This window comes from Diaphorina citri, unplaced genomic scaffold (genome assembly GCF_000475195.1).
Source record: "Diaphorina citri unplaced genomic scaffold, Diaci psyllid genome assembly version 1.1 scaffold607, whole genome shotgun sequence".
In the NCBI taxonomy this organism is placed as follows: domain Eukaryota; kingdom Metazoa; phylum Arthropoda; class Insecta; order Hemiptera; family Psyllidae; genus Diaphorina; species Diaphorina citri.
Window position 1 is genome coordinate 139,784 of NW_007378041.1, and position 13,788 is coordinate 153,571.

The window sequence follows — 13,788 nt, forward strand, 5'->3', positions numbered from 1 at the left end:
ATTCCGAGAACGATTTAGAGGTATGATGGGGAGAACGTAAACTATATACATATTAACGGAGATCTAATCGCCCCAGACGGAAATCGAACCTAATAATTATGAACTAACGTTTACAAAGGGTAGGTGTGCTGCGCTTCAAGCTAACTAGTATATAAAATCGGCTAATATTTATCTCAAAAATCAAACTCCTAATAGTCATAGATGACTATTAGGAGTTTGATTTTTGAGATAAATATTGTATGTAGATTGTAGAGGATTGAAATTGAAAATAATGGTCTTGTGAATTTTTATAAGTAATATACGTAACTAGGTACGAACTGCGATCTACATGCAAAATCATCGAGTTAAAACTTGCAACTTACTTCGTTCATTCACTAATCGCACGAAAGAGAAGACTTGTAAACGGTTCTTTTTAGTTGAGGTTTTTCGCCGCTAGAGAGCGAGCAAAGAAATCTGTTTACCCGCGAATTTTTCAAATGCTTTGTTTTTGCCGACAGCTGAGTGTGACGTCATCGTCATTTTCACTTGTGTGGCTGGCTTGGCTGGCTGGTGGCTGGTGTGGTCCGTCGCATCGGATGCGAACTCCGTCCTCCGTCCGTCGTCCACGGTCCGTGTCCATCTGCCGTCTCCGTTTTTCGTTTTTCTTTTTCCCGGTTTTTCGCTTTCGCTTTTCTCGCAAACAGTTTACAGTAAAAACCCGTTTCGTTTTTTTCCCCTCGTGGCGTGGCTTTCGTCTTCGTTTTTCACGACAAAAAGTTATGTAGGAAAAACCATTTTGCTTGAAACTTTTGGAATAAATCACATCTAAACGGAGGAAAATCATAAAAAGCAGCACCGCCATTCTAGCATTTCCAGCTAGCCAGTAAAATAGAAGTTCAGGAACTCAACTTCTTCCTAACCTAACTAAATCTGCAAGTTCTTTTCGGTGTACAACTTGAATAATTTTAACACAATCCTGCTCCTTTTGTAGAAAATTAGATGGGATTTCTACTCAAGTAATGTAAGTCACATGGTAATTTCAGTAATACTAATGATTGGGTGTGGAATTTAGTAGCTTTAAGCCTGATTCACACTATAGTGCCAGTCAAGGTCCAGTCACGGTCCGGTAACGGTCCGATCAAAAGATTGAGTATTCACACTACTTTGGCTGAAATCATAGAGACCTCTGATACTGGAATCACATGACATAGGTCTCTTGGAGGAGTCGAGTGAGAGGCCTCTCATTATAGGTTTGGATTTTTAAGTTGTGCCGTTAGACTGTGCTTAAAAATCCAGAAAGGGGAGAAAGAGAGTGCATGTGAGAGACTAATAAATAAATAACTTGACTTTTAGTTTTACAAATATTTATTAAGACGTTACATTTCTCACGCCTAACACAGAGATTTTCAATGTTGTAAAGTCACCTATTTGTCTACGACCTACGACACCCTGAATATAAAAAGAATTTTAATTGTGTTAAGCATATCTGCTTGTTACCAATGTCGTTACCCGCTTCATACACTACGCTAATTTTTTTTACTTTCCTTGGAATCGAACCACCAGCCTCCAAATTCAAAGCCCAGTTGAAAAATTTCTCATCCGGAGTTGAAGATACGGGCACGGTTGGTCCAGTGGTAAAGCGCTTGCTTGCCATGCAGAAGGTCCCGGGTTCGAATCCCACCATCGACAAAAATTTGTACTCGCGAAACAATTTTTAAGTTGCTTGAACAAGACTGAGAAGTCTTGTGTAATTTTACCTGCATATCATTATGACGGACACATTCCACCAGTAGTCGTTCCATGTGGAATGGAGTAGCAAAATCACTGGTCAGCTCCATCAGGCGAGTGAACTGGATGGTTTGGTAAACCTGCGAAACACAAGAATAGAAAATAACCTTGATTATCCTGAAAAACAAGGGTCTATGCAAAAATTTGAGGGGGAAACAGGACCAAAGGGCGGGGGAGAAAGAAAATAAGAGGTAAAAAAAAGGAAAAAAAAATGTGGTGTGAACATCACACGAATTTGCATTACCTACATTACAGAGGGGACCCGGGGATCGGACTTGGAATAATTTCCACCTGAAATATTTTACAATTGTAAGTAACCTCCGTGGCCGAGTGGGTATCACACTCGGCTTTCATGCCGCAGGTTCCGGGGTCGATTTCCGGCGGGGCCGAAGTTTTTTCTGCACGCCGGAGGTTCCTGGTTTGATTTCCGGCTACTTTGATTGAGTAGCCACTAGCCACCAGTGGCGGCATTACCAGTATAAAAAGACTGATGATAAATGAGAACCAATAGTAAAGAAGGCACTTAATAATGTTGTGATAGAAACTAAAACTGTGAAGCTCTCTGCTTTACCAAAAAGAATTCATCATTTGACTCTGTAAATCCAGGTATTATTAACTCTCGTGAAATATGAACCCATTTCGTGCTCACCTGACACAATTGCAGCATGAGTTTGACGAGCGTGACGTCACGCAGGGGCGCGGCATACTGCTCGTCCTCCAGGTTGGGTAGCAGGGAGGCCACACGCGAAGTCAGCTCCAAAGGGTTAAACTCAACCTCGAGCCACGAGTAGAGATTCTGATAGGGAGGGGCCGCCAGGGAGATGATGTTCAGACGGACCTGCGAGACAGTAAGGGGTTAATTGAACGAACGAAGTGAATTCTAAGTTTAACCTGGCCAACCTAGCTAGTTTACTTACTTACTTTCCATTTTCGGAACCACCTTTAAATCTTGAACATAGTTAGCTTGGAGGGTAGCGCGCCTGCCTTGTAAGCGCTAGGTCACGGGCGAGATTCCCGTCCCAGGCTTCTAAAGTCTAAACAGATATGGTTCGTTCTCGGAACGGCTGGCTTTTCTCTATTCTGTTCTCCTTCTCTCTTCAATTTCGGTACGATAAGACCTCAGTTTCCTCTATCCTTTATCAATCCTCTCATCAAAAATTTAGAATTTAGTTTGTAAGGCCAGCCACTAACTATCAGGCGGACCTGATCAGGTATACCTGTATACCGTCAGGTCTACCTGATAGTGAGTAAATATATTTGTTCCACAGTAACTCTTGAAGTTCTTGAACGGGTAACCCGAATTCTTGAAGGTACAAAAATAAACTTGCACCAGCTTTATGAAAACGCTCAATTGCCAAAATCACCTATCAAGCATCATGAGGAAGAAAAATAAATTAAATTGCTCACTCTGTGGAGTGGTAAACAATAAATGCCAGCCAGACCACAGATTTCTTCAAATAATGTTCAAGATTTAAATTAACGGGACACTCATTTTGGTTTCAAAAACTTTGTTTTTAGTACATATTTCCTTTCGTTCACATCAGACAACAATGGAAGCATGGTTATTCCAGTGGTAATGATCTTGCTTCCCTGGCAGAAGGTTCTGTTTTCCCACCATTGGCATCTGCCACTGTAAAAAGTAAAAAAAAGAGGAAATTAAATGACAATATTAAAAACTTAAATTGTTGACTAAAAATGCTGACTCCACTTGAGTGGGAAAAGGTAAAGAAGAAAAAGAAGAAGAATGAAAACTTAAAACTGTACCCCAGAGTCCCTAACCTAAACTATAAAAATATCCAATTAAATGTAAAAAAAAGGTGATTTAAATAAATGGTCTGTCTCTTTTCTCTTTCAGTTCACAAACATTTATCATCTTCACCTCTCTTGTCCAAACCGGTCACATCATGGTCCAAATGCAGAGTCACCCACAATTTGACCACTCCTGAAACAACTTTCTCAAATCTAGTCACTCACCAAAGTTTTTCCACCCACAAAAACATTCGCCAATTTCCCAATCAGAAGATACGTCACACAGGTAATGGTAATAAAATTACCTACTTTTTATTTTACAAAATTAAAACATGAAAATAAATAACAATTATTGAGAAATTAAATAAATATAGAAAATATACAATAAATAAACAGAATTTTTGCTGATCAATTGTTTGTTTTTTATAAGGTAAGAATTACAATGAACCTTTTTTTTTTAGGTTCTGATCAGAAAACATTCGCCAATTTCCCAATCAGAAGATACATACAGGTAATGGTAATAAAATTACCTGCTTTTTATTTTACAAAATTAAAATATAAAAATAAATAACAATTATTGAGAAACTAAATAAACAGAGAAAATATACAATAAATAAACAGAATTTTTGCTAATCAATTGTTTGTTTTTTTATAAGGTAAGAATTACAATGAACCTTTTTTTTAGGTTCTGATCAAATCAAAAACCGGCTCCACAGCCTTACAAGGGCCGGGAAGTTGCAAGGTGCCCCAATGAGTACTCAAGTCCCCCCTGCATCACGTGTGGACGCACCTTCGCATATGGTATGGGTGGACTGTGAAATGACGGGATTGGAGCCCCCAGGTGATGTAATTCTAGAGGTGGCTTGTTTGATTACGGACGCTGACTTGAAGGTTGTGGACCAGACGGAGATTGTTGTGCATCGCAGTGAGGTGAGTAATGTGTTTCTGATCAAATCAAAAACCGGCTCCACAGCCTTACCAGGGCTGGGAAGTTGCAAGGTGCCCCAATGAGTACTCAAGTCCTCCCTGCATCGCGTGTGGACGCACCTTCGCATATGGTATGGGTGGACTGTGAAATGACGGGATTGGAGCCCCCAGGCGATGTAATTCTGGAGGTGGCTTGTTTGATTACGGACGCTGACTTGAAGGTTGTGGACCAGACGGAGATTGTTGTGCATCGCAGTGAGGTGAGTAATGTGTTAGACTGGAGGAGGCCATGAGGCAGTTGGGCCACTTTTTTTCGTTCTACTGCTTTCGCATTCTTCTACCCTAGGCTGACAGTCTAGTTAGCTTGGTTGGTAGCGCGTCTGCCTCGTATTAAGCGCTAGGCCGCGGGTTCGCTTGCAGTTCCCTCTATCAAATGTCACCGGAGCTACCCAGTAACTTGCAAAACAATAGATCGACACAATATTGATGTCAGCAGTCCTGGGAGCTCTTGGATGTGACAGACCCATTATTTGTGGCAGTCGAAGTGTGTGTGAGTTGTAGAGTGTTTATGTGTGCTGAAATCCTCTGGTGAGTCCTCCCTTATTTTAACTCCTATCAATATTATAACTCTAAGGAAGCAATGACGATCATTTTCAACTCTTGTCCATCATTTAAATATAAACAATAAATAAATATACTTGGGCTGCTGGAATGGTTATACCTGTCCTTCCTCTTTTCAATTTTGGGACAATCAGACCTAAATTGTTACAGTTCCCTTATTAACCCAGTAAAAATAATAATGAAAACTTTATAGTTATAATCTACCAACCTGATATTTGATTTCATACAAATTCCCATCTGTTCCTCCCATGAATATGCGTCCCATGCTAGATCCTTTGATAACCGACATGGTCACTCCATCGGTAGGAATTGAGTAGAGGACTTTCTTCACGAGCTGAATCTCTTCTTGGCCTTCACCAGTGGACTCTGGAAGATCAAGAAACGATATTTTAGGAAGAAAGGAACAAGAAATGATATGTCAAAGCCCAGAAGAAATATCTTGGATCCTTCAAACATGAGAAAAGGAAAGTAAAAAGTAGGGTTTATTTTTCCATCTTTCTAGTGTTGCAGTTTGAACTATAAAACACTTGTGTAGTCTCGTGGAGAAATACAAGTAGTCTCGTGGAGAAATACAAGAGGTTTCATTGAAAAAAACTTTTTTCTTTAGGTTTCTCAAAATTTTGGGTTCTGTTCTAGTGGTCTTGATTTATGGTAGGACAATAAGATAAACCATATACCATTTGATGAGTTAAATCTTAGAATTCATTCACACAAACATTCAATCCAATAACCTTACCTGGCTCGTGTTCAGGCACCATCATACCCAGGATGACAACTTCCATGATTGTTGACAACACCAGTAAATATTTGACATTACTCTTGACCTCTAAGGAGCTCCTTAAGGACAGGTTAGAGTCAAGATATCTAATGAGAATATGTCCTTTTTGTGGCAAATTTCATCAAAATTGGTCAAAACCGTTGGAGAGCATAGTTTACTGAGTGATAATGGGCTTGCTGGCCATTCAGTAGGTACCGGGTTTGGTCCCTACCAGTGACAAAAATTTCACTCGTTTGATAGGAAATATTTCAAGTGATTACTTTCTGGTGTTCTCGTGGTAACCTAGAATGTAAATGCTAAATGTGAAGTATTGAGTCTCTTATCGCCCATTTGATGAGGGACATATTACGAGATGGGCATTGGGCATTCTAGAGGACAGACCACACGAGTCTAAAAATTTGAAAATTTTATATACCATTCGGCAACGAACTGCCCTCCTCCTTATCCTAACTTCACCCAGTCGGCACCCAATCCGAGATGAATCGAGTTTGCTGTTTGCATTGGTCAGCTACGAACCACCAGCCTCCTGAGTTGAAGTCACTGTAGATTTCATTTGTGTTCCAGGCAATTCCGTATACATGGATCGATTGTTCATCATGAGGGAACTGCCCCTGTTCAATAATCATCTTCACTGATTTCATTTGTGTTCCAGGCAATTCCGTATACATGGATCGATTGTTCATCATGAGGGAACTGCCCCTGTTCAATAATCATCTTCACTATCGAATTATCGACGTGTCTTCGTTGAAAGAACTCTGCAAGATGTACAATCCAGAGCTCTATAAGAAGGTAAGCCTTGTTTTGTGAAGAAGGGGCGGACACCTGTCCAGATACTAACACCGATTTTCTTATTTGGTAGTCAGCTCCCATGGCGTAGTGGTCACTGCGCTCGCCTTGCACGCGGGAGACCCGGGTTCGATTCCGGGCGGGGTCAAGAAATTTGTATTTCACTGCGCTCGCCTTACACGCGGGAGACCCGGGTTCGATTCCGGGCGGGGTCAAGAAATTTGTATCATGCAAATGATTGATTCCGTGACTGGCTGTTGCGGGGCAGAGGAAATTAAATGACAATATTAAAAATTTAAATTGTTGACTAAAAATGCTGACTCCACTTGAGTGGGAAAAGGTAAAGAAGAAAAAGAAGAAGAAGAATAAAAACTTAAAACTGTACCCCAGAGTCCCTAACCTAAACTATAAAAATATCCAATTAAATGTAAAAAAAAAGGTGATTTAAATAAATGGTCTGTCTCTTTTCTCTTTCAGTTCACAAACATTTATCATCTTCACCTCTCTTGTCCAAACCGTTTTGGCTGAAATCATAGAGACCTCTGATACTGGAATCACATGACATAGGTCTCCTGGAGGAGTCGAGTGAGAGGTCTCTCATTATAGGTTTGGATTTTTAAGTTGTGCCGTTAGACTGTGCTTAAAAATCCAGAAAGGGGAGAAAGAGAGTGCATGTGAGAGACTTTTTTTTTCCAAGTTTTGCCTACTTATTTTATACACTTTTTTCAGCATTTTTTCTAGTTCTGCTTAGTACCTAATTCCTTCTCTTAGTAGGTTCAGCATTTTTTCTAGTTCTGCTTAGTACCTAATTCCTTCTCTTAGTAGGTATTTCCCCTATTGGTTTAGTAACTCTTTTTGTTCTTTATAGTTGTGGCATCTCAACATCTGTCTTGCAAATCTCTGGTTTTTATAATTTTATTGGTGATTTTTTTCATTTATAATAAGTTTAGTATATTTAATCAAAGCTTGAAACATAACACTCCTTGTCTAAAGCTCACTCTGAATTTGACCATTAATATTTCATAAATAAAAGATAAATTTAAAATTTAACGTATTCAAGAAACAATTAAAACTAAAAGATAATGATATCTTGTAAGGCCCTGCAATTCAATTTTCTGGCCAAGAAAGTGAACTGTCTGTTTTTACTCAATCAAATGTTACACATGAATCAAGCCATGGTCAACACTAGACTTCAGAGCAGTGGTCAAACTTTGGCACGTAAGTTTGTGCAGTATGGAACTAAACTTACAGTCATATTTATTAAACCAAGTTTGTTTTTTTTTTTTTTTTTTTTTTTTTTTTTTTTAATATACAAGATGGAAGTGGAAGAAGGGAGAGAAGGTGAAGTAAAAGCTGAAGAGGTAGAAAAGAAGAGCCAGAGTAGGTATTGAGGGTTACTAAAACTAGGAAAGAAACAAGATGCTTGAAAGTACAACAAAAAATCCCCCAAAAAACAGTTTTTTTTTTTTTGTTTTTTGGCTTTATGGTTTTCTGGACAAAATTTGCACCACCATTTTCGTGTTCCTGGTAAAAAGACCTTTAATTTGATATATAGGTCGACCAGGTTTGGATAAGTCCTTCTATGGGGACAGACAGACAGACAGACAGACCGAGCGAACGAGCGAGTGACAGACACCGAAGCGAATACAATAGTCCGTCCCTTATACCTTTTTATTACTATTGTAATAATAAAGGAAGGACGGACTAAAAAGGAGAAAAAATACTGTTCATATTGAAAGCTAGCTGCTCTTCTACTTACGATATCCTTCAGCAAGGACTGGCGGGTGGGAGGCTGCTGGAGTCCCAGCAGGATGGACAGCTTCTGTGCTTTCTCCAGAGGGGACTTATCCGTCTCGATGAAGCGGTCAAACTCCGGATGAGCAGAGGGGAGTGGCACGGACAGGGTTGCCAGCAGCACAAGACTCGCCATTCTGTGGAGGGGAAGAGAAAATATATTTTTATCAAAGTCTTAATTATTTATTAAATCCCATTTTTTACTTCAAGTAACATCCAAGAGTAATCTGTTTTATATAAGGCCACCATACACGTTCAAGCATGAATGTCTGACTAGGGTTAAACAACAAGAACATTTACCTCTGCCAAGAATAATCTGTTTTATATAAGGCCACCATACACGTTCAAGCATGAATGTCTGACTAGGGTTAAACAACAAGAACATTTACCTCTGTAACTCGCAAGAGTAATCTGTTTTATATAAGGCCACCATACACGTTCAAGCATGAATGTCTGACTAGGGTTAAACAACAAGAACATTTACCTCTGTAACTCTTCCTGTGTAATATTCTTCTTCATCTCCTTGTTCAGCGTGAAGAGTTTGAACAGAGCCGCAGCATGGAACAAATAGTAGCCAGCTTTCCAGGACACCATTGCAAGCTTCTGGTAGTAGTTAGATACTCACCTCTGTAACGCTTCCTGCGTACCTAATATTCTTCTTCATCTCCTTGTTCAGCGTGAACAGTTTGAACAGAGCCGCAGCATAGAACAAATAGTAGCCAGCTTTCCAGAACACCATTGCAAGCTTCTGGTAGTAGTTAGGTACTCACCAACTGCTTTCGCATTCTTCTACCCTAGGCTGACAGTCTAGTTAGCTTGGTTGGTAGCACGTCTGCCTCGTAAGCGCTAGGCCGCGGGTTCGCTTGCAGTTCCCTCTATCAAATGTCACCAGAGCTACCCAGTAACTTGCAAAACAATAGATCGACACAATATTGATGTCAGCAGTCCTGGGAGCTCTTGGATGTGACAGACCCATTATTTGTGGCAGTCGAAGTGTGTAAGTTGTAGAGTGTTTATGTATGCTGAAATCCTCTGGTGGGTCCTCCCTTATTACTACTCCTATCAATATTATACTCCAAGGAAGCAACAACGATCATTTAACTTTTGTCCATTATTTGAATAAACAAGTAAAAACATAACACAATTATTTTATTATCACTCGTCAATTCGCCACTTCTCCATTTCGTCCAGGTCGAGGGTTCAAATCCCTTCTAGGAGCCGTATTTATATTTATAGAAACGTATCTGTAGAAAGGTTTCAACTGGCCTTCGATCTTGGAAGTATCATTCCCCGGACTCGGGCTGCCGGAATGGTTATACCCGTATGATCAGCCTCTTCAGGACTTTTGAGGAGCTGGTTGTAATACCAGTGAAAAACGTGTCATAAAGCCTGATATGATCTTGGCCTTTGAAAACTTCACTTCCCAAATGTCTTTCTTCAAATAAAAGCTCCTTTAAAGCGGTGCTATTAAAATGTTCTCTTTTTCAGATAATTTTTCAGTTCAAAATTCATATGTCTTTCTATCCATTAAGCTCATAAAACTTGGTGACAAAGGTTCTTCACCTTGGTAGTTTTCAATTTAGACAAACACTCTTTATTTGGTAACAGAACATTTACAGTAGGATACAATGAAAAGGAGGTATAACAACATTGGACAACATAAGGGGCTAACATTTAGGCTGTGTCCACACATACTTGACCGCGATGGTGGATCGACCTTTTATTAATAACTTTTACCCAAATGCAACTGCTCCATTGAATTCTCTTTTACTTCCCCGTTTTTAATTTTCAATTTAGACAAACACTCTTTATTTGGTAACAGAACATATACAGTAGGATACAATGAAAAGGAGGTATAACAACATTGGACAACATAAGGGGCTAACATTTAGGCTGTGTCCATACATTCTTGACCGCGATGGTGGATCGACCTTTTATTAATAACTTTTACCCAAATGCAACTGCTCCATTGAATTCTCTTTTACTTCCCCGTTTTCAATCGCAGGAAGTTCTGCAGAATATGAACGAGTGGTGCGTGGAACATCACAATGCTTCCGGACTCACGGATAGAGTGCGCGCTAGTTCGGTGAGCATTGAGGAAGCAGATAGACGCCTGCACCAGTTTGTGGCCAAATATGTCAAGCCCAAGACTGCCCCTATGGTAGGTGAGTATCAGATCTCTAAGGAGCTCCTTAAGGACAGGTTAGAGTCAAAATATCTAATGAGAATATGTCCTTTTTGTGGCAAATTTCATCAAAAATTGGTCAAAACCGTTGGAGAGCATAGTTTACTGAGTGATAACGGGCTTGCTGGCCATTCAGTAGGTACCGGGTTTGGTCCCTACCAGTGACAAAAATTTCACTCGTTTTGTGATAGAAAATATTTCAAGTGATCACTTTCTGGTGTTCTCGTGGTAACCTAGAATGTAAATGCTAAATGTGAAGTATTGAGTCTCTTATTGCCCATCTGATGAGGAACATATTACGAGATGGGCATTCTAGAGGACAGACCACACGAGTCTAAAAATTTGAAAATTTTATATACCAGTCGGCAACGACCTTTTTTTTTTCAAAATGATAATTAACTTTATTTTCCAATAAGACAGAACAAACATATAACAAACAATAATAGGTAGTAGAGACAAAAAAAAAAAAAAAAAAAAAAAAAAAAAAAAAAAACAAAAAAAAATGTAAAAAGGAAGCACTTTCTTTTTTTTCCACTTTTTAGAAGCAATTTCCTTTTTTCCACTTTCTTATTTTAACTTTAATAAAATAAAATGTCCTGTCTATTTTTGTTAGGATGTACCCCCATTCATAGAATACATACAAAAATATGTATTCTGTGCTAAATGGGGGCAAACTACCCTCCTCCCTATCTTAACTTCACCCAGTCGGCACCCAATCCGAGATGAATCGAGTTTGGTGTTTGCATTGGTCAGCTACGAACCACCAGCCTCCTGAGTTGAAGTCACTGTAGATTTCATTTGTCGGCCGGTCAGAAGAAATTTGAATCTAAACGCGGTAATAGACACTCTTCCATCTTTAGTCTATGCTACTGAACAGCTGATTCAAGATCACAAATGTGAGAGATTAGAGAGGTATTTGTAAGTTCTTTGGCTTGATTCGATTATATCTTATATATTTGGTTGTATATTTGGTAAGTAATCAATTACTTTTACCAGTTCTTGAAAATACCAAGTACTACCCATCTCTACCATTGACCCATGCTGAGACCAGTGACCCCTGACCCCAACACCAGGGCCTAGAAGTCCTACAACCTCCTGTTTTTTTTACACTTGAAACTTTACTCTTTGAGGTTAGAATGCTATCAAAAATTATACAAAACCATTGACTATCAAAAAAAATCTCCACCAAATTTGTTCATTTTCAGCCAGGTTCAGAGCTATGATCAATACTCGATTGGGGCCACTTGTGTTCATTAGCTTGGTTTTGTTTATTTTCTCTTGTGAAATATTTATAGCAAGTATTTTTCAAGGCTAGCTCTCTTGTTACATTACTGGGGGTTGATTTACACTTGAAACTTTACTCTTTGAGGTCAGAATGCTATCAAAAATTACACAAAACCATTGACTATCAAAAAAAATCTCCACCAAATTTGTTCATTTTCAGCCAGGTTCAGAGCTGTGATCAATACTCGATTGGGGCCACTTATGTTCATTAGCTGGGTTTTGTGTTTTGTTTATTTTCTCTTGTGAAATATTTATAGCAAGTAGTTTTTTTTCAAGGCTAGCTCTCTTGTTACATTACTGGGGGTTGATTGCATGGTAATCTTGAAATTATTTGGAAAAAAAAAATCAGATGAGAAAAAAAAAAAAAAAAAAAAAAAAAAAAAATGTTTTGGCTATGACATATAAATGCGCATAGCGACCGGTGCCAGCATGGAAGGTAAACATTGGATTTTAGGATTATGAGATATTGGGAAAATCCTACAATGCTGCAGTGAGCACCAATGTTGTGACATAATAACACAAAGAAACTGCATTTACATTTTTTTTATATATATTTTTTTATTTGGTAGGCATATTTATTTGTAAAATTTCAAAAATTCCATTTTTATTTATTTTGCCAATCTAGGTCGGAGGGTAAGCGCTAACTCACGGGTTCGATTCCCGCCGGAGGACAACTTTATCCTAAACGGATAAGGTTCTTTCCTGGAATGGCCGACTTTCTCCTGTCCTTCTTAATGTCTGTTCGATTTCGGAATGAAATGACCTCTTGGCAGTTACATTTCTCTCTATCAAAACTCTTTAAGAAAAAAAATCATCTCACTCACCCTCAGGCTAAAAAAATCATCTCACTCACCCTCAGGCTAAAAAAAAATCATCTCACTCACCCTCAGGCTAAGCTTTCGATCTTGCTTTCTTCTCCTGTTCCAGAGAAGACCTTGGCACTCTTGGCTGTTACAGTTCCTTTTATCAAACCATGGGGAAAATCGACAATTTTATTTTTCTATGTTCTCATTCTTTTAAATTTCCAAGTCTATTTTTTTTTTTTAATTCATTATTTATTTTTTTTACACTTTCTGTTCCCTTTATCAAACCATGAGAGAAAAATCGACAATTTTATTTTTCCATGTTTTAAATCTTTTGGTCAAAATTTTCCAAGTCTGATTGTTTTTTTTTTACTACCTAATCCTTATTTATACCTACATTCTGATGGAGGACTCTGTAACTTTGTGAATTTCTATTTATATTTTTGAAATGAAGGGAAGTAGGTACCTAACTGATATCAACCTTGTGAATTGTATCAGTATACTTCCCTCTGTTCTTATACCTATAAAATACACGAGACCTTGTTTAGACCGCTGGGGTAAAGGGACTTTTTAGTCTTATTCGAGCAGGATAAACAAGTATATTCACTTCTATTCAGTATTCTATTCTATTCGTTACAAACATAATCATTATTTATTTACTAATTTGTTCGCAGTTACCGCCAAAACGACTGAAACATCGCGGTCTCGAAGACATACAGGACACCCTGGAAGAGTTCAAATTCTACAAGCGGCATTTCCTACACACGGCCGCTAGTCTAGTTGAATTCCCCAGCGCCGTTCCATACTGTTAATCCCTGCTGCTGCTAGTCAAGTAGAATTCCTGACGTGGGGGTGATTGATTGACTCATTTCAGGTATATTATTGTTTTTTTAATCAAATCCTTTATACATAATAATAGATTCTTGAGTGGAATTTAACCACCAGGCGATGTTGATGCCGGAGGCGTTCTCTACCACCTAACCCTTAGAGCTCCAATATTTTGTGGTCAAATTCTCACATAAACGAGGATAAAATTTCATGCCTCGGCTGGGATCGAACCCACACCCTCCCGTTTACCAGGCGAGCGTCTTGAC

At 38.9% G+C, this 13,788-nt stretch overlaps 2 protein-coding genes and 1 long non-coding RNA gene across 3 annotated transcripts; 1 reads left to right on the plus strand and 2 right to left on the minus strand.

The window, feature by feature from the left end:
- Positions 1–1,418: 1,418 nt before the first annotated feature.
- LOC113465336 (eukaryotic translation initiation factor 3 subunit A-like) lies at positions 1,419–9,060 on the minus strand. The gene is made up of 5 exons (XM_026824543.1): positions 8,907–9,060; positions 8,388–8,559; positions 2,417–2,605; positions 1,684–1,847; positions 1,419–1,428 (listed from the first exon to the last, which is right to left on the minus strand). The coding sequence occupies exons 1-5, from the start codon at positions 9,014–9,016 to the stop codon at positions 1,419–1,421; spliced, it is 645 nt and encodes a 214-aa protein (XP_026680344.1). The 5' UTR covers positions 9,017–9,060.
- Positions 7,321–7,689, minus strand: LOC113467979. Its single transcript, XR_003391870.1, has 2 exons — positions 7,434–7,689; positions 7,321–7,382 (listed from the first exon to the last, which is right to left on the minus strand). It is a non-coding gene; the product is annotated as an uncharacterized LOC113467979 (long non-coding RNA).
- Positions 9,061–9,731: 671 nt separating the features above from the next.
- Positions 9,732–13,506, plus strand: LOC103510515 (probable oligoribonuclease). The gene is made up of 3 exons (XM_026824544.1): positions 9,732–9,743; positions 10,428–10,583; positions 13,369–13,506. The coding sequence occupies exons 1-3, from the start codon at positions 9,732–9,734 to the stop codon at positions 13,504–13,506; spliced, it is 306 nt and encodes a 101-aa protein (XP_026680345.1).
- Positions 13,507–13,788: the final 282 nt, after the last annotated feature.